The following is a 20,161-nucleotide window of genomic DNA, read 5'->3' as shown; positions in this document are numbered from 1 at the left end:
CGTCGTCGAGCGTAGTTAAAAATTGTCCCCTTTTTATTTCATGGTAATCCATTGGTGGGACGATTAGAGACTCAAAGTATTGCAACTGTTGGAAGCACATAGTTTTATACTGAGACACGTTAAGCTATTGCTATAATACCATCAACAAATGTTTCAAACATGCATGTGTTTCAAGATGTCAGTTCGGGCTTATCAAATGATTACCAGTTTTACTTGATCTAAACAGCAATAAAACTTCTGTACAATATGGGTTCATTTCATTTTCTGCTATTCCGTTCCCCAAAGAGTTAAATAAGAATTATATCTTAAGGAGGACATGCTTGCTTTTCCGCTGTATATCTTTCCTTTTCTTTGCCCCAATTTAGCTCTTTTAAATGGATATAGCACGCCTTTCGCTTCCTTTCGCAAAGAATATTATTCTCTCCTGTGATGAACTCTTTTTTTTTTTTTTTTTTACACATTTAGAAGCAACCTCCTATGAAAATCGTCAAAGCGTGGTGTTGCGAACGGAACTCCCAACTCTGCGAATGAACGGCTGTAGCATGCTGGTTGTCTTTTTTCATAACAACTCGCAAAAACCTGCTTTGGTTGAAGACGCGGAGTCTTTACTTCAGTTGGAAATTTTCAATTTGACCTTCATTCCATTAGTCGACATCTGTCTGAAAGTAACTTGCGGTGTGATTTACGATGTTTTCATAAAATATGCTATTCGCGTGTTTTTGTGCATAACGCTTACTTTTACATGCATTCATTGGCGGATTGAGATGAAAGAGGTGTATTCATTAAGAAGTTCTTGGAATTGTGACAAATTTTCCCGTGTTTGACGAAATGTTTCGTGATTATACTCACTGATTCATAGCGCAACCGGAATTTTCTCCAGGGGGGGGGGGGGACATAACTGCTTTAATATACATACATTATTTTACCACATTAGTACTATTGGCAGTATGGTAATATGACTTAAAAATGAGATGTCCGAAAGCGAATAATCTCAAAAGTTTTTGGTAGTGGCGTGGAGTCTCAAGTTCTAAACTACCTAACATTAAATAGTACTTTTTTAAAAAAAGAACTGAGTTTACTTTTAAGAAACTGACTCGTAAGAAAACAGTAATTTTTAGTATTGCTTGACATTAAAATACCGAATTTTAGTCCTATTGCTCGAGTATCTGATTTCAATAATGAATTACGGTACTACTAATGTATTCGAAAAAAAAAAAAAAAACAGATTTTTTTTTTAATGCCTAGTCGATGCCACAGCTGTAGAAGCGGAAACTAGAAAAAAATAGGTATTGCATACACACTAATTTTAAATTAAGACGTTAAAACATTGCATAAAAAGACTACTCCATAATCGTGATTTTTAAGAAATTTGCGAAGATTAACACTTAAGTCAAGCTAAACTTTTAACTTGAAGTATTATCTCTGAGATGCGAAAATGCTAAGTGTTTTCATCAAGTACTTAAGAGCCATTATTTTGAAATTCAGACAAAAAACGGAAATTTTGGCAGTGACCATTTTTGATTTTCCTAATTTTTTTATATGTCAAAGTAGGTCGTGAGAAGTGAACAGTCTAAAAATTTTTAGCCTTCCAAAAATTTTTTTTTTGAAAATTTTTATTTTCGCGCGTTAAAAATTTCCAAAGTTTGAGGTTTTGCAGCGCATTTTTAGAAAAATTCTACAAGTCGCATTTCAGTGCGCTTTAGCTCTTTACAGAAACACCACCTCACGGTTATGTTTATATTTATTGGTTGTACTGTATCTAGTGATGATGACTTCATAGTTATTTTGGTTAGGGATTGTTGCTTTCTTCAGATAAGGGGTCGCAAAGTATGGATTCTATACGTTTTCGAGCAAGTTTAACCTGCGTTATTTCCCCCCAAAAATCCACCCCCCGAAAAAAATTTAACGTATACTGAAAGTTTATAGTATGAAGAGAGTAAATAGCACAAAATTTGTTTGAGGTTTAATTTTTTTAGAAGAAAAATGCCCTGATATTTTTCTAATTTTCAAAAATTGTGCTTTTTTGATCGTAATTAACTCAAAACAGCATCACTAGGAAAATAAATCTTTTATATATTATGGTACCCGGCTATGTGTAAAACATCATTAAAAAGAAAACAGCATGGGATCTCATCTTGTTTTCTAGAAAATAATTTTTTTGTAGTTCATTTTATGCGTTTTCTCGTGCGTAAAACGTGTGTCCAGTATGCAGATTAGATCTGCTAAAACTTAAAGGATGTAGTAAGAATGTATATATGTATGTATAAAAGAAAGAGAAAAAGACTAGCACTACTTTATTTTTCTGATTTTTACAAATTGATGGCATTTTAATTGCAGGTAAATCAGAAAACGATAAATCGATATCATATATATATATATATATATATATATATATATATATATATATATATATATATATATATATATATATATATATAGAGAGAGAGAGAGAGAGAGAGATTTATTGTTTTATCGTATCAATCCCAAAATAACTCTTTCTTATTTATGTCCATAGCAATGGAAGAAATTTCATGAACAATATCTGCTTCACTTTCCTCCAAATGTCTACTTTTTATGTTATCTTCAAATACCTCAAAAAGGCTGTCGGTTCTTGATAAATCAGTATTATTTGCTTTTTTTTTTTTTTTTTTGCTCTGTATATCGGCTAAAACCAGCTTGAATTTGACTTTTTGTCAGACATTGTTCGGTTGGAATATTTTTGTCTTCAATCATCTCGGTTCTCATTGCATGTTCTACTTGATCGGGCGTCTGATTTCTCCCGATTTTCTCACCATAAAGAAACTTTTCTTAAAGAAACTCTCTTTATTTCATTGAAAATCGTGTACTTTTACGAGTTGGGAGAGCCCACCCCTCACATGAGATTGACAAAATGTTTTCTTCTTTATTTTCTCCTTGTTGACTGGTAGATGCCTGACCAAGACCAAAAGAAACAGAACTCTGAACAGGTATTAGAAGATGACATAGAAAATACATTTAGAGGAAAGTGAAGCAGATATTATTCATGAAATTTCTTCCACTGCTATGGACATAAATAAGAAAGAATTATTTTGGGAATGATACGATAAATCAATATATAGGGTCTGGTGGGGGAAAGTGGTCAATGGGGTAAAGTGGTCATACGTCAAATAAATGGCTTAGGCTTGGAAATAAATGTTAGAATGAATGTGAAAATTTTATTTTAGAGTAGGGCAGTTAGAAACTACATTTTGAATACAAAATTTTACGACTGGCAAAATTTTATTCGGTAAAAAAATGATTTTGCGTGAATATGAAAAAAATTAAAATCTAAACACCTATTTTAACTTCCTTGGGAAATTTTGTTTGTTAGAATTAGGAACAAATTGACTGTACAGGAAGCTTCCTACATGTCTCAGGAACTCTTACTTATTAGCAGTTAGCTGAATTTATTTAATTTTTTAGAACAATTTAAGTAAGATGGGGTAAAGTGGTCATAATATTAGGCTTAACGAATATTGTTCTTCTAATGTCACTTAATCTTTACGTATAAGGCAGATACAATTTAAATATTAATTTTACTTAATAGGTATTGTTCTTACAGTAAAAGGGGTTAAATATACGAGTATATGCGTATACATAAGCATATATACTCGTGTAGGCACGTAAATAGATGTGTTCACATAAATACGCCAGTAAATACGTACATGGGTGTCTGCAAGTATTTTTGATCCATACAGCTACACATTCTACTATACACGTATATGCTCGCTTATACTCGTATACATAAGAACACGTATATACGCGTACGTACTCGAGTAGACACATAGCATAAGAAATACAAGTGTACAGGGTGAGTTTAAACTCTTGAGCAAACTATTAAAAGGTGTTAGAGGGGAGGGTGAGAAGCAAGAATCATAAGGAACATATGGTCACAAACACAATGCTGACGCGCTACATGCACGCAAAGCGAGAAACTGATGGATGCAAAAAAAAAAAGTTACAAATTTATTACACAAAGACAATTTTACACAACATTTTAGGACTTAAGAAAGTTTCAAAGCGATTGATGAAATTTGCGGCCTTCAGCTCTAATATACGCGTCGCATTCAATGATCACTCTCTGTTCCAATAACGAGACTTTTGAAAAACTTTCATCAGCCGTTGCGCCTTTGTTGCGATGCGTGTATTAGAGCTACTACAGGCTATAACTTTCAGCAAATGCTCTAGATATTTCTTAAAAATTTAAATGTTAGGTAAAATCATCTTTGTGCAATAAATGTGTGCCCTGCTTTGCATCCATCAGTTTCTGGCTTTGTGTGCATGTAGCGCGTCAGTGATTATAACTTCCTTATGATTCTTTGCTTCTTATCCTTCCCTCTCACACCCCTTTGATTTTTTCCCAAGAGCTTAGATTCACTTTGTAGGCCGACATGTATATTCTCGTGTATACACACATGTACTTGTGTATACACGTAAATGTACGCATATACGTCTATACAGGTACATAATCGTGTTTACACGTATACATGCGTATATATTCGTGCTTCCATATTATATATACGTGAGCAGACACGTACAAAGACGCACTGGATGTATCCGCGAAGTAACTCGGGTATACCCGTATATGTATGTACACTTATATATGCATATATATACGTCTAATATACACATCAATACCCAAATATGCACGTATTTTCTCCAGATACCAGTCCATACACGCATATGATGACTCGTATTTACTCGTATGTACACGTGACACGTATATACATGCGACACGTATGTACTCATGTTGACATGTATACTCTCCTGTAGGTAATCACGTATACATGCTTATGTACTCATATATACACATGTATAATTGAGTAGGCACGTGCATTCATGTATTTGATGTATACATGTATCTACTCATAAAGGAACGTGTTTACTCGTGTATAAACGACACGTATATGTTCGTGTATACACGCATGTACTCGTGAATATACTTGTAAGTATAAAAACAACCGAAATATACAAGTATCATGGTTATTTATAATAGTTTTGCATCTATTTTTAACTATGACCACTACACCCCATGCTATGATCACTTTCTCCCACCCCATGGGGTAAAGTAGTCATAAAAACATAGGGAAAAGAAAGTGCTATAAAACTACTAAAATCAATATTTTTCCTCCTAAAATTCAATGTACCGTGTTCTTTAATAATGAAATGTAAAATAACAACAAAAAAAGTTGAAGTGTTTAAAGAATTTGTTGTATTTATTATCCACCTAAGATGAAAACCTACGATTTTATGACCACTTCCCCACCAGACCCTATATATATATAATATGTATATATATATATATATATATATGTATGTATATATATATTATGTATATATATATTATGTATATATATGTATATATATATGTATATATATTATGTATATATATTAGGGTGGTCCTTATTTTTGAAGTTTCAGATATTTTACGCGACGCCCCCTCAATTTGATCCATTGTACAAATAAATGATCCTTGCAAAATTTAAAGTCAATCCATTAATATTTACACGTGCCCCTAGGGCCCCCTTCTTTGAGTTTCGAAGGAAAAACTGCGGATTTTCTCATTTTTATGTGAAAATATTCTAACGTTTTATATTTAAAGTATTTTTGAACCTCAATAGGAGCTGCTACTTCCATACCGACCATTCTCTCACTTTTATTCTGTAAAATTTAACATGTTACAAGGAATAAAATGTACACCAATGGCCTTGGGTCAAGCGTACCGCTCTTCCACGCTTGTTCCAACCGAGCGGCAGGGGTACGTGTTTCTTCCCATCAAGATGGACACAATTGATTCTATAGGCCATTAATGAATGTCCTAGGCCATTAATGAATGATCTTTGACAACAACAAATTGCCTCCTCCAGGCTTTGGGGGTGTTGATTTAGAAAATTCCCTGTGTATGTAATAGGTTTGGCAAATAGAGTCGCAGGGTTTCAATGCTATAAATATAAGTAATTGCAATTATATTTTAATTCGCTGTTCTTTAGTTATAAACATAACTAAATGCTTACGCAATTTTTAATTTTTAAAATAGAAATTTCGAAAAATCCTCGATTACTCCTAACATAATATACTGTATTTTCCATAGCTAAAATATAAATTTAAAAAAAAAATCCAGATCGGAACAATGTAGAAATCTATACTTTAAATTAATTTTCTTCTATTTCAGTACATAGTCCTTTATTACCATCAAACTCTTGAGATTCACAAGATTTAGAAACCGAAATAGGTATCTATCCTAACCTGTTAAACTTTTGTTTTCTACAGCTGGTCTACAACAATGCAAAAAAGCTTGACAACTATTGATATCTGCTCGCTTTTCATCACTGTTAGACAAATGCCATATTAGGGATAAAGAGGGTGTGGGAGTTGTTCATTTATTTACAGCCTATGTAGATGCAGTAAATGTAAATCCAAATGACCTAGTGATCAATCGTACATTCCTTAAGGGAGCAAAAGAAAATCTTCGAGAGGTAAAATTAAATTTCATGAATTTAAATTTAGATTTTGTAGTCATTCACTGGGATACAAAGCTACATCAAGATGTAACTGGAAAAAGAACGCCGACAGGATTACCGTGATAGCTTCAGGTCCTAATATTGAACAGCTACTCGGAATTCCTTAGATATTTCTTCAGTTGTATTTGATATCTTAGATGATAGCTCTTTATTGCTAATTGTTCTAGCTGTACTGTTTGGTACAATGACTTTCAATACCAACCAAATAAATTGTGCATGCAATTTTTTAGAGCAAAAACTGAACGGTGATATATTACATTTGGATTGCCATCATCATGCACTTGAAATCGTACTGCAGAGTGTGTCCTTAACGAAGTTCTTGCCCTTCTTAGTTCTAGATCAGATATTCAATTATTTAAGCGCTTCAAAATTTTGTGGAAAGATTTCCATCATTCAGAACTTATAACATTTCAATCAAGTACACATACCACTTAAATTCTAAAAGACGAAGTTGATGACATATTATTGTTCGTAAAAAGCGGAATTGAGAAAGATTACGGAGAATTCTCATAACTTGCAATAATATTTCCTGGTGAACTTCCTCCTATAGGGATATGTTTTCGGCAACCTGGAACTTATCCCTGAGTCACATGGGTGCAAAAAGAATTTTTGTTTGAAAATTTTTATATTTAGGAAACAATTTAAATTGACCTTACATGAAAAAAAAGCCCTTCAATGCTGTTTTACAATTAAATGCTGTATGATGACATGGTTTTTCGCAGCAACCCAATCGAGGCTCCTTTGAATAATATAATATTTCTGAAAAACTAGCAGCGTACCAAATGACGACAAACATGCAGCAGAAGCAGTGATTGGAGAATTCATAAATCACTTATGGTATTTAGGGGATAAACTAGTAGCTTTGACCGTATTGGATGAAGGAATTAACTTTGAAGATAGGAAAAGATTAGTCCAAAAAATGCTTGTGGTAAGAAAGACGTGTCTGATGACTGCTTAACAAATTTCAGATAACAGTAGATGATTTGGAATACTTTCTTAGTAAAGATCTTCCTCTTTATAGAATCAATTACGAGTCAATAAGATTGTTTGATGAGTTACAAATACTAAAAGATTTTTTCCCATTTGATCATGATTTACGGCAAAATGAAGGAAGCTATTTAAAGGGAAGACATATCGTTAAAATACTGAAAATTGTGAATGATACAACTGAAAGAGGAGCACAATATTAATCGAAGAATTTCCCAAATATGAGTCACAAAGCAATTTATTTTACAGACCGTCCAAGACTATCGGAAAAAATACACACTATCCAAATACATTGAGAAAAGCGTACGATTAAGGAAAGTTTCTAAAGCATTATTTCATTCTTATTCTACGCAAAATCTTTAGATAAAGTAATTAAAAAGATTAATTTTAGTGCTACCTCACAGTAAAAATATTTTGCAAACCTAGGAGAAGCGATGTAACTGGGTCTGAAGTAAAAGCTCGAAGATTTGTGAGAAAATTCTCAAAAGTGTTAAAGATCAACGGCCTAGGAGCACGTGTTATTATTGACCGATCTAGTTCAAATTTTGCACACGTAACTTTTAATTATAGTGTCACAAAACTAGGGGGCGTCACTTGTTGAATTCCGAAAAAAAAAAAAAATTCCCATATAAATAAGGACCACCCTATGATATCGATTTATCGTTTTCTGATTTACCTGCAATTAAAATGCCATCAATTTGTAAAAATCAGAAAAATAATGTATTACTAGTCTTTTTCTCTTTCTCTATACACACATATATACATTCTTACTACATCCTTTAAGTTTTAGCTGATCTAATCTGCATACTAGACACACGTTTTACGCACGAGAAAACGCATAAAATGAGCTATTAAAAAACAATATTTTCTAGAAAACAGGAAGAGATCCCATGCTGTTTTCTTTTTCATGATGTTTTACACATAGCCAGGTACCATAATATATAAAAGGTTTTTTTTTCCTAGTGATGCTGTTTTGAGTTAATTGTGATAAAAAAAAGCACAATTTTTGAAAATTTGAAAAATATCAGGGCATTTCTCGACTAAAAAAAATTAAACCTCAAACAAATTTTGTGCTATTTACTCTCTTTATACTATAAACTTTCAGCATATGTTAAATTTTTTTCGGGGGGTGGCTTTTTGGGGGGAAATAACGCTGGTTAAACTTGCGCGAAAACGGATAAAATCCATACTTTGCGACTCCTTATCTGATGAAAGCAACAACCCCCAACCAAAATAACTATGAAGTCATCATCACTAGATACAGTACAACCAATAAATATAAACATAACCGTGATGTGGTGTTTCTGTAAAGAGCTAAAGCGCACTGAAATGCGACTTTTAGAATTTTTCTAAAAATGCGCTGCAAAACCTCAAACTTAGGAAATTTTTAACGCGCGAAAAAAATTTTTTGGAAGGCTAAAAATTTCAGAATGTTCACTTCTCATGACCTATTTTGACATATAAAAAAATTAGAAAAATCAAAAATGGTCACTGCCACACCTTGTCTGAACTTCAAAATAATGGCTCTTCTTGTAAGTGACCATTCAAATTCTTTCGGCGATACCAGCCGTTGTTGACAGGACCCATCATGAAATATATAACTTTTTTTCCTGGAGCAATTCTTAGATATTATTTTAAATCGGTCAGAATAACTGAAATTTTCTGAATGCTTACAGCGTCAGTGAGTGAATTTACAAGTTTGGGGGCCTGTAGCAAGTCGTTTTTGGGTCCCCTTTTGTCTATCACGAAGTTACGTAAAACATTTTTCATGTGCATTTTTGTAGCTCTACGAGACCCTTAAGGTCGCACTCTGTGACGACATCAAAAACGAAGTCTTTTTAACAGGAGGCTGAATATGTATTTTTTAACAAGCTGTATAGTTATTCACAACTATCCCCTTTCTCTACCTATAAATACATTACCTCTTTTTTCCCCTATAATTACGTTTTCCAACACATTTATAGTAATAAAAAAGATTTTATTTTCCATCATGAAGATTTTTTTCTGAAAAATATGAGACTTCGGGATTTTCTGTGTATGTCCTTTCCCTCACTTCAAGAGCGAAAAACGCAACACACCCTTTGAACAATCGTCTGTATAGATTTGATACTTTCTATGCTCGAAGTGGCAACAGATAGGAAAACAAAACCAGTCGAATGCCTGTGGTAATATTCGAGGTTTAGGCGTTATCCAGAACCAGCTGTAGCCTAAATCCGAGAGAAAGGCTACGCCCAACTCTCCGAGAACAATGCCCAAGTAATGACGTTGGAGGGAGCGCCAAGAATATAAAATCGGTTCTCAATGTTAGGAACTACATTCTTCGATTCGAGGCCTGAGCTCCGTAAACAAACTCGATTCTATTAAGAATTTTTCTTTCCATTAATATTATACATTAGGTCAAATTGTTCTTCAACCTCTCGTTAATTCTTCGTCGAGGCGCAATTTGCATATCCATTCACCGTCTGGTGAGGCTAATAATAAAGAGTTTAAAGGTCGCATTGAACTATCCTGTTTTTTAAAGAAAAAAAAATCTCTACCTGAGAAAATAGCTTTAATAATTTTATTAAAAACGAGGAAAATATAATCTTTTATCGTTGCCTTTGTGCCCTTAATAGATGTTGTTTTACTGATATTGTGATAAAAAAAATTTCCATTAGCTATATAGGCATCATTTGAAAGATATTTATCAAAATACTGTATAATACCTTACTATCGGAAAGGTTGATTTCATTTAATTCTACTAAGTTTACCGTGGGGATTGAAAGGGGGAGGAACTTCGTTTCAATCTTAATACTGTTAGCGAAATTTTTCTTAAAATTCAACGCACATTTAAATAAAATTCACAGATGCTACAAGTAGTATTCTTAAAAGGGACCCCGTGAGAATCCAGCTCAGTGTGTCCCTCCTCCTACCTGACAAAAAAAAGTTTTGTACATTAAGTACGGTTGTACTGTAACTTAACTCTGAACAGTGAAGGGTGGTTATTTGTTGAAATAGATTTATCATGTCACAAAATTAATTTTTATAAAAGCGCATTGTAATACAGTTGAGCCAAATTGTATTAAACCAGTTCTAATATTTGCAATCTCTTTAAAAGCTGAATCTGAAATGTTTGGGCAGTTTTTCAGTAATTTTTGGGCTTCCTGAAAATTTTGAGGGATTTTCCGTGCTTTTTGGGTAATCAGGTCCTGCCTGCTGGCCTGTAGTGACATATGGCTTTGAAACTTGGATTTTGACACAAAGAGATATCAGTAACTTAAGAGGATAAAGGAATATAGGAGAATAAAAACAAATATTAGGAGAAAAAAAGATGTAGTGAAATTTGTTTCTATTATCCTGGCTCGATCACTTCGAGAGACATACAATCTAGTGGCAAAACTTCTGTATTGGAAGCCAATGTGCAATACATCAAGACCAGATAGTCAATGGCTAGATTATGTCCTCAAGGCCCTGAAACTCATGAAAATCATCAATTGGCAAAGAAAGACCAAATCCGAAGTCGTCTGGAAAAAGATTGAAGCGAACGAAGACCCATTCTGTGTTGTAATGCCAAGAAACAGGAAGAATTCTTAAATTGCATAAGGTTATCTTTGCGCCGATTGTACATAATCCGTTATTAAGAGCAAAATGTTTGCCTAAAAACGTAGGGCGACAATACATTTCTGCTCTGAAATGTATTGTACATATGTTTTCTTTTAATGACTGAAAATACAAGCTGAAATCTTCATATTCATTGATTATACCGCTCTCTTGTCTTGCAATGGATTCTAACAAAATATTTTTTCCCCCAGCATTATTTCTGTAAAGGAAGAACCAGATGATGACACCCCAACGGTGCTCATCAGCCCCAGTCAGACGACGCCCCTGCCTTCGATCTCTGAGGAGAACTGGAGGGCCTACTACCAACATCCTCTGGTGGTTCTCAACGGGAACACGGAAGATGCAGTCGGAATCTACGAAACCTACAAGTTGCCATCCTTGGCCAAATTTGGCAAGGGGCTCGTTGGAAAGTTGCCCGCTGCCATATGGAGGTAAGGACAGTTTATGCATTTATAAGTGTAATTGTTATGAGAATTGTCGATATGACAGTTTGGGGAAACTTGCAGACTGTTTCAAATTTAGTTTAAAACCTCAATATTCTTCTCTTGGGAGCCTCAGGAAGGAATTTATAAAATACATTGTAGTAAATAATTTGGTTGAATATTCAAGAAACTCACAAACTTATTTGCACGAGTTTTGTTAAATTTCAATAAATTTTCATTCGAGATCTTCGATAATTTACGTATCCAGCACTGACTTTGTGTATTACGATTATGGATTTATTTTAAGTCACGAATTACTGTTGGTTTAATACGGGGAAAAATTGTACTTACGATAATTCTAAGTCGGTTAACTTACTACTATGTCGGGAACTTTCGAAGATCAGGAAGGTTGTTTGGAAGGATCCACATTCGTTGAGCAGAGGCTCTGAATTATATTTAAAACGGATGCGATCATGACAAGTCAAACCTTCAATATTCACCTTGGAAACGTCGTGTTGTACTGCAAATTTTGATGATCGGGTTTCATATAAACTTGCTGTAGAGACATCAAGTCCCCTTGCTAAAAGCAAAAAAAAAAAAAAAAAAAATAATAAATAAATAAAATAAAATAAATAAATAATAATAATAAAAAGACCGACACTTATTTGGGGAATTTTGTTCCGAGGTTGCACATGCTTATGATATGGTTTGGTTGACTTCTCACTTGTTTCGCGGGTTATTCAATTCTCAATCAATTTTTCTTTTATCTCGATGAAAAGCTACTTGATTGTAATTTTTTCAATATATATTAACGGATGTTTTTTTGAGGTGGAGGTTGAAATAAAACAAATTGACAACCATGAAATTGCCTGTATTTGATGGATAAATTTAAATGACAATGTTCGAATATGATTTCGATCATGTGGCCACCTCGCTGTTTCCGTGCGAGCATTTAGAAGCTAACATTCTACGTACGCGTTACTGCCGATGATATTCAGCCTGTTTTGCTGCGAAGAGTGGATATTGGGCTTCCTGATTATGCCATGTACGCGACAGCCACTTGCCTGATATCATGTTCATACATTAATGCAATAAAATAAAAACATTTTTCTTTATTTTATTCCACTTAAGTTCTTTGCCTCTAAAATACTTTTTATCAAAAAATTTCATTTATGTTAGCTATTTGGCTTTGTTTCTTTCCTTGAAGTCCAATGATTCTTTAATGACGACTATATTCACATCTATCTACGGAAAAAAAGTCCATTTATATTCTGCGTTTTTAACAATTTCATTTATTTGCTTCAAATTTCCTCGTAGATGATGAACAGGAAACAACGTGATTAAAACTTCTTCATTCATTTAAAAGCATTTTTTTGCGAACAATTATTACCCCAAAAGAGAGAGAGAGGAAGAAAGAGAAGCTCCCAATTTAATAACTCCACACTAACATTAATTTTATTCAGAACAACGATCACATCAAAAAAATATTTTGCAACTGAGACTACCCCGAGGCAAAGTTCCTTGCCGATCTCCTTGATTTTCGATGTCATTCTTCCCTCTCCCCCTCCCCTAAGGCATTTTGAAATGACTGGAGATAGTTTTTTTTTTCTTTTTCGCTTTATTTTTTATTATTACTCCCCTACGTTCCCCCTCGAAATTCTTGTCTCCGTATTAGTCCTCTGTCGAAATCTGCAAAAAAAAAAAAAAAAAAAAAAAAAAAATTAAGCAGCCTAAGAGGAAAACGAAAGAAAGTTCTATGGAAACCTCTCCATCAGTTTCCAAACTTGACGGCTTACCTTGTATAAAGCATGGTGCCTGTAATCTTTATCGGCGGAAGACATTAATTTCATTCCTTTTTTTCAAGCTTTATATCCTCTTACCTAACAAGGCGAAATTTAAAATTTCGCAAGCATTTACTTTAGTAATTTTCCTTATGTATCTCCCTTATGTTTTATTTTAAAGACTGGAACAGAGTTACTTTATCAAGTTAGGGCAGCGTTTCTTAATTTCTTTTATTAGTGGAGTCCTTTTTAATGCTCACTTTTTTCGTAGCACCCCTGGTTTTTCATCACCAGTTTGCAGTGGCGTAGCCAGGATTCCATTTAATAGGCGGCGCAGGTTCTTACATCAAACAGACTATCACATTAACTATTTGTCATTAAATCTCTAATTAAGCAGATTTCATTAACGATCATGCTAATTATTGATAACTGCTAGTTATTATTTGTTATTGAAAGATACCAATATACTTCTATTTGTAACTCTGAGTATTTTTTATATGATTAAAATATTTTTTCAATTTAAAATAGAAAAACTTATCTATAACAGTTATAATAATTCACTTTAATTTACACAGAAAAAGTTTTTAAACCTTAAAAATTAAAATGTCTTAATTTTTCAACAATTTTTTAATTACGTATAAATAATACTATGTGTTGACGTCAGACGGAGTTAGAACATTCAAATGTCCTTGACCATTACTGCTCCTTAAATTGATCCTCACTCGTTAAATGTTGAAATTATCTTTCCAACTACTGCCATAGATACAGGGAGAGTGGCTAGTATCAAGAGCAGAATATATGAAATTGACGTCGAAAATCGTAATTTTAGGCAATATTTAATAATGTTGTAAGAAAAGGGTTTTGGTGTGCACTCCCAAAATATTTTCAACGTTGAAATCACTTTTAAAATTTCTTCGGTGATGTTGGAGGATTAAAAGCTTCTTCCGGAAAATTTTCGAAATAGAAGTTTTTGACGCAATTTTAGGATATCTTCGGAGACATTAGGTGAGAAGGAGTTATTTTGGAATTGATTTCGGAAAAAATATGAAGTTGAAATCCTTAAGGCACAGTTTCAGGCAATTTTTGACAGTCTGAAATTGTCATTACTTTAGGCATCAAATAAAATTGTTCCTACAGTAACTAACTTTGATATGTAATACCGCTCAGATTAGATACTAAAGTAAACGTAAATTTAGTTTTAATTTTGAAAAAGCGTTAGTTTTATCGATTTTTTAAAGAACAAATTTGAAAAGTGTGAAAAGAAAACATGCAAGTCTCACGGAACCCCTGAGAGAGCTCCATGGAACTCTTGGGTTCCGCGGAACACAATTTAAGAAACGCTGAGTTAGGGCACTAAATTTTAGTTCCTTTTTTTCGACGGTTTCTCGTAGTTTAGTTAAATACATAGTGTAAATGGCAAAAGAATTAGATTCAGGAAACAAACTTTAAAATATTCACAAATTTTGTTATTCTTGCATTTTTGTATTAAATTTAAAATTCCCTTTTTTCTGCAATTACGTCAAATACCCCAAATTTGAAAAAAATATGCTCCTTAAAAAAATAATAATAATGACAATAAAATCCGGAGTTTAGATGTGTTTCAACATATTACACAAATTGTAAACTGTGAATGATAAAACATTGAAGAGCAATATGGATTCTAGTTAAATTTTAGGTCTCACAATTTTTCTATTTTGAGAGTGAGAAATTTCAAATGTAGTTGAAAAATTTTTGCGTATCGTGCTTTCTAAATCCGTGAAAAACAGCAGAGTCTCCGGGAGCCAAGGTGGGGCCCCTGGGTCAGTTCTGTCCCCCCCCCCTCAAAGAACTTGTCAAATTTACACTACGATTCCGGAGTCGGTCTTTCAATTGTTTTTTTTTTTTTTTTCTTTTTTAATAGACTCCTAGTACCCGATTTAGGCTGACATTGTCTCTCGTCGGCCTTCAAAAAACGGTAAAATCTGAACACTAGTTGCAATTCTGGACGTCACTTCTCTCCCCCCCCCCCCAAGTGTTTTTTTTTTTTTTTTTTTTTAAAGAAAAGCTAGGAGACAAGCTATAGCGCAAGAACTTTTTTTCCCTCGTTGTTTCTAATTAAAGAGAAAGAAAATAATTTTTACAACCATTTTGAGATTCTACTGCTGTAATCAAGCGCGTCATTTAGGGGGCAGTATGTACTCTTTGCGACCTTCTCTCCACTCTGAAAACGTTTTGAATGTCTGGCTAGATAGAATTTTTTTATGATTTTTGAGTTGTAGTCAATTACCCTTCTTAGTGTAATAAAACTAAAATCATTGATTTTTGAGCCAGTGAAATATATGAATAAATCCAGCTTGTTTATTTCAAAATTTTGCAAAGGAGATTTCATTTTCCGTGGAAATTCATAATAAAAAAGGAAGCTCAATTTATCGGGACACTGAATGTCGTTAGTAGAACTCTCGTAGCACGCCATTTCCGGATTTTACTACTTCTCGCGTGAGTAATCAAACTTGAAACGAAAAATGAAGTAAGGAATACACTTTTTAATATCTTTTTTCATTCATTCTAGTGTCTCTTTAACAAAGTGGTTTTAATTCCTTGCTTGGATACCAAAAAATAAAGAAAATCCATAGCTAGTTAAAAATTGAAAGAAAATCCGAACGCTCAGAGAAATAACGAAGATAGCTTTTAAAGGGATAATAAAATTATATCAGCCATAAGCAAAGGGCGTGCACAGAAATTTTGGGGCCCGTCACAAATGACTTTTCCGTGACCCTCCGTGCACGCTCCTGGCCATAAGCCTCTTAAGTTCTTGATAAACTTCACTATAAATATCCAGGCTCTGTTACTGGAGCTTGCCAGTAAATTCGAATATGAATTTAGTCGTCGCCTGCAGGGATCGACTAACTGAAAATGAGGCCCAAGGACCACGATAATTTGAAGGCTCCCTGAAAACTCTATGGCAGAACGCAGTGGCTACAGGTTTGGGACTTATCAGAATACATTTTTGGAGAGGCCCTTTTGTCTTTTTTTAAACCCCTTTCGGATCCCTTATGATAGTGGTGGCCCCCTTGCAAAACCGACATGGTAATTTCACTAATGGCAGAATGAACAAAAATTCTGATTTTTTCTAGTTTCATCATTTCTAATCATTAATTTTATAATATTTTTTCTAAAAAATGCACATGCTGTTGGTATATTTTAATGCTACACACACATCTTGAAAAATTTGGGTCCTCTTAGGAACATGGGACCCCGGGTCCATGCCTGGTCGGCCTGTGCAGCGTTAATCAGGCTTTGGTCACCAGGTAGATGAATTTGTGGTATTTATTTTTTATGCACATGTATAATATGTGATTTTCATCAAAACGTCAGACGATAGCAGAAACCGCGAAATCTATGGTTAATATACTTTCTCCAAATGGTAATGGCTCATGGGGCCCCACCGATCCTCAATGAAAACAGATAAATTAATTTTTTCATAGTATCTTTGCATTTTATCTGACAAAAATGAATCCCGGCATGATTTGGAGAAGAAATGTATCGGGGGGAGGGGGGGGGCATACCAGTAATTTGCTTATTGACTCGTCCCTTGGAGGTCCTGCTTCCAATATCTCTGTAGTTTATAGCATGGTTTTAAGTCTTTTGGTTGAAGGGTGAGATATTTGATAAATGGCAAATGAATTTGGTTACGGTCGATTAGCATTTTTTACTCTTGATAAATGTGACATTGAACGCTTAATTACTGTATCTTACAAGTAATCCTTTTCTTCACTCGTCGCATGTGTTTGGTATTTTTTTGAGGGACCACGGTCAAACGAATCAACTTTTTAATTTTACAAATTTTTAAATTTTGTGCTACTTAAATGAACATGAACAGATATTCATTGCTGCGCATTTTCCAAGCTACCGCATTTAGTGTCATTATATTTCTATCCTTCTGAATTACTATTTTTTGACATAAAGAGAGACCGAGAGGAAGAAAACAAAAAACACGATAATTAGTAAGCTTGTGATTATCATTCTTTTACCTTCACTGTTTTTGTTCATCATAATACCCTGCTCATTCCAAACTGCGGCGCAGTTCTAAAATGCGGGATCATTCTTGTATCCAGGAAACGGCAAGGTCAAAAGAAAGCTGTCAACTAACTACCACTGGCGCAATTAGTCACTTCCTGCGATATCTACCACTAGGACAATGCTCTAAATGCGGATGCATTGGACAGCTAGCCGGCTCACCGGTTGCACTGCTGCATAAAAAAAAAAAAAAAAAAAAAACATATTTGCTGCATTTTTCAGGAGCCCCATCAATGCTGGAGCCTCTCAATTTGCAAAACCGTGACACGGTCCATTGAGTTTGCCGACTTTGGTCAGCTGTGCAAAAGGTTACTATTGTTGTTACTTATAAAAGACACAGGAATATCAATTCGGGACGGTGTACGGGGGCGGGTGTCCCATTCAGCGGGGCGTGAAGGAAGAAGAGGAGTGAAAAGATCACGTGATTTGTACGCGTCATTCATGGCTTTTGGAGGGTGAGTTCACGGCTGAAATCATCCCGACAATAAAGGTGCGCAAGGTGAATTTAAATGAGGGGATTTCTATACAAAAGAGGGGGGAGTTTTCTGTTTACTTGCCTGTTATTAAGTGTTACCGTGAAAGTTACAGGTGCAATTTCACAATTTTTATTCGACGATGCTGAAATGACGATGTTTTTTCACTTGTAACCAATTTCCTATAGTTTATTCGCGTGTAAAATAAACGATTTATTTTCTAAGTGATTCAGTCAGATACAATGATTAATTCAAATTGTTCACACGAATTGTTGAATTCCTAAAAATTTCACTTGGTTTTTTAATAGCTGAAATATGTGGAACACCCTTTACTGAAATTCTGAATCATTCCGAGTCGCAGTATAGAAAAAAAAGTTAAAGTCGTACTTACGTAGTAATTAAATGTCAGTTCCTACTTTTAAATACAAATTAATCTAAATGACAATTCTCTAGTAGTTTCTTCATCGATCAAAATATTGCTCTAAGGCAGTAGAAATGCCTTTTTATTGGCATGTAGTTCGATACATCCGCTAATCGAGGATATTTTCATAAGTCTGCACGCTGGATAAAAACTGAGAACGGCAGTTTAATTACAAGTTATGGCTATTCAAAGCTTCTTAGATGACAAATGATAACATCTAAAAGTTTACGGACGGACTTATCTCACCGATAGCTTTCAAAAATGCACTAGCATCGACTGCATTGGCAAGATGGCATTAGACTGTAAAAATATCTTGAAATGTTGTTCTTCTGCTTAGTTGATTATTGACAATCTTCTCTCACACAATTGAGAAATAAAAATAACGTTCTTCTGCATTTGTGTTTACTTAATAAACAGCTTTCACACCAGTTAAAACATGCCCGTGTAATCAGTCTTGCATAATATAGACGAACGCGCGAACGGCGTTCGCAAAAAATTTTTGGCTCTGCAGATTTTTTTTTTTTTTTTTCAAACTGCTAACGTTGATATAAAAAAAATATTTTTTTAAAGGGAATTTTTAAGAGAATCCCAGAATTTATTTCTGTTAAAGCCTTTCTCCAAAAGCCTTTAAAGCACATGTGTAAAAAAAATAATGGTTTTGGCAGTTTTCTTCAGATTGGTGAAAAATAAGCCAACTATATGTTATTGTAAAAAAAAAATTAAATGATTTAAAGCACTTTTTTGTTCGTCTCATATTTGAATATAAATTTAATTTTTTATTCAAGGGCGAGTTAGGCAAAATAATTATTTGCAGAAAATTTTCCAGTTAGAATTTGTGTTTGCAGAAAGCTTTTCATTTTATCTAAATCTGCTTGTAATGGGGATCTTACGGGTGGACAGGGCCAACTAAATGCATTTTTCAAAAGCCTTTTCCTCTTTGCACATTTACCAAAAATTTTTGTTCCATCAGTTGTTATTTGACCGTTCGTAGCAGTTTTTCGAAAAAAAAAAACAGCAACTATGGATACCTTCAATGCGCTGCGTATAAATCTTCGCAATGAATTTTTCTCCTGAAAACAAGTGGCAGAAATTTTTTCACTTTGGACGTATTACGTTAAAACGGGTGCTACTGTATTTAATTTTTAGATCAATCATTTTCTGTTCCGCTGAGTCTCCCTTTTTTTTACACCAGCGGTTCCCAACCTTTTTGATTGTGCGGCATACCAGTTTTGTAGAAAACACGATTGAGGCCCACTAACTACTATACATCAGTTGCAAGCGAAAATTTACTTTCTGGGGGGGGGGGGGGCTGTTCATAACTGTCTTTATAAGTGTAAATGATGTACCGTATGAGAACTGAAAGTGCGTTAAAAATAAGAATTCTGGCGATGTTAATACCCTTCTCTTATGTTGCACCACAGATATAAATATATGCTGTACAAGAACAGTTTTCAAAATTATTTTTAAAGAAGAAAATAACTTCATTGCATTCACTTTGCTAACATAGCTGTAAGGAAACTCAAAAAACAAGTCATCAAAGTTAAAACTCCATGGGATTTTTGGTGTTGTTTTTCCTCTACAAGGGAATTGATTTCTGTATTGAAACTGGACTGTTTCAGTCTCAAATAATTCGTAACATTCAATGCATTTCTATATTGTGTTTTTTTTTATTTTTTTTTAACTGCAATGAAAAGTCTCATTCAAATAGGTTGTCGAAAAGCCCCTGAAGTGCCTCAATTCACTAATGCCAGTTCAGCAAAGGAGGAACATTTTTAACTTGAAACTTGAATATACTAGTTTCTTTGGCAATTTGCATTAAAGAAGTTTGATTCATTAAATTTCATCTTCAATTACAGGGGAAAGTTCCTAAGAAATATGGAAA

General features: G+C 34.0%; 1 protein-coding gene across 2 annotated transcripts in view; it reads left to right on the top strand.

Moving 5' to 3' along the window:
- The window catches only part of LOC129216040 (protein grainyhead-like), a 117,973-nt gene that overhangs the window by 43,812 nt on the left and 54,000 nt on the right, over positions 1-20,161 (top strand). For both annotated transcript variants that reach the window (XM_054850185.1, XM_054850184.1), the window contains exon 3: positions 11,318-11,557. In XM_054850185.1, coding sequence (XP_054706160.1) covers positions 11,318-11,557 — 240 coding nt within the window. The remainder of the gene's footprint in view (positions 1-11,317; positions 11,558-20,161) is intronic.

The sequence above is a fragment of the Uloborus diversus genome, chromosome 2 (assembly GCF_026930045.1).
Source record: "Uloborus diversus isolate 005 chromosome 2, Udiv.v.3.1, whole genome shotgun sequence".
In the NCBI taxonomy this organism is placed as follows: Eukaryota; Metazoa; Arthropoda; class Arachnida; order Araneae; family Uloboridae; genus Uloborus; species Uloborus diversus.
This window is presented reverse-complemented; position numbering and strand designations above follow the sequence as displayed.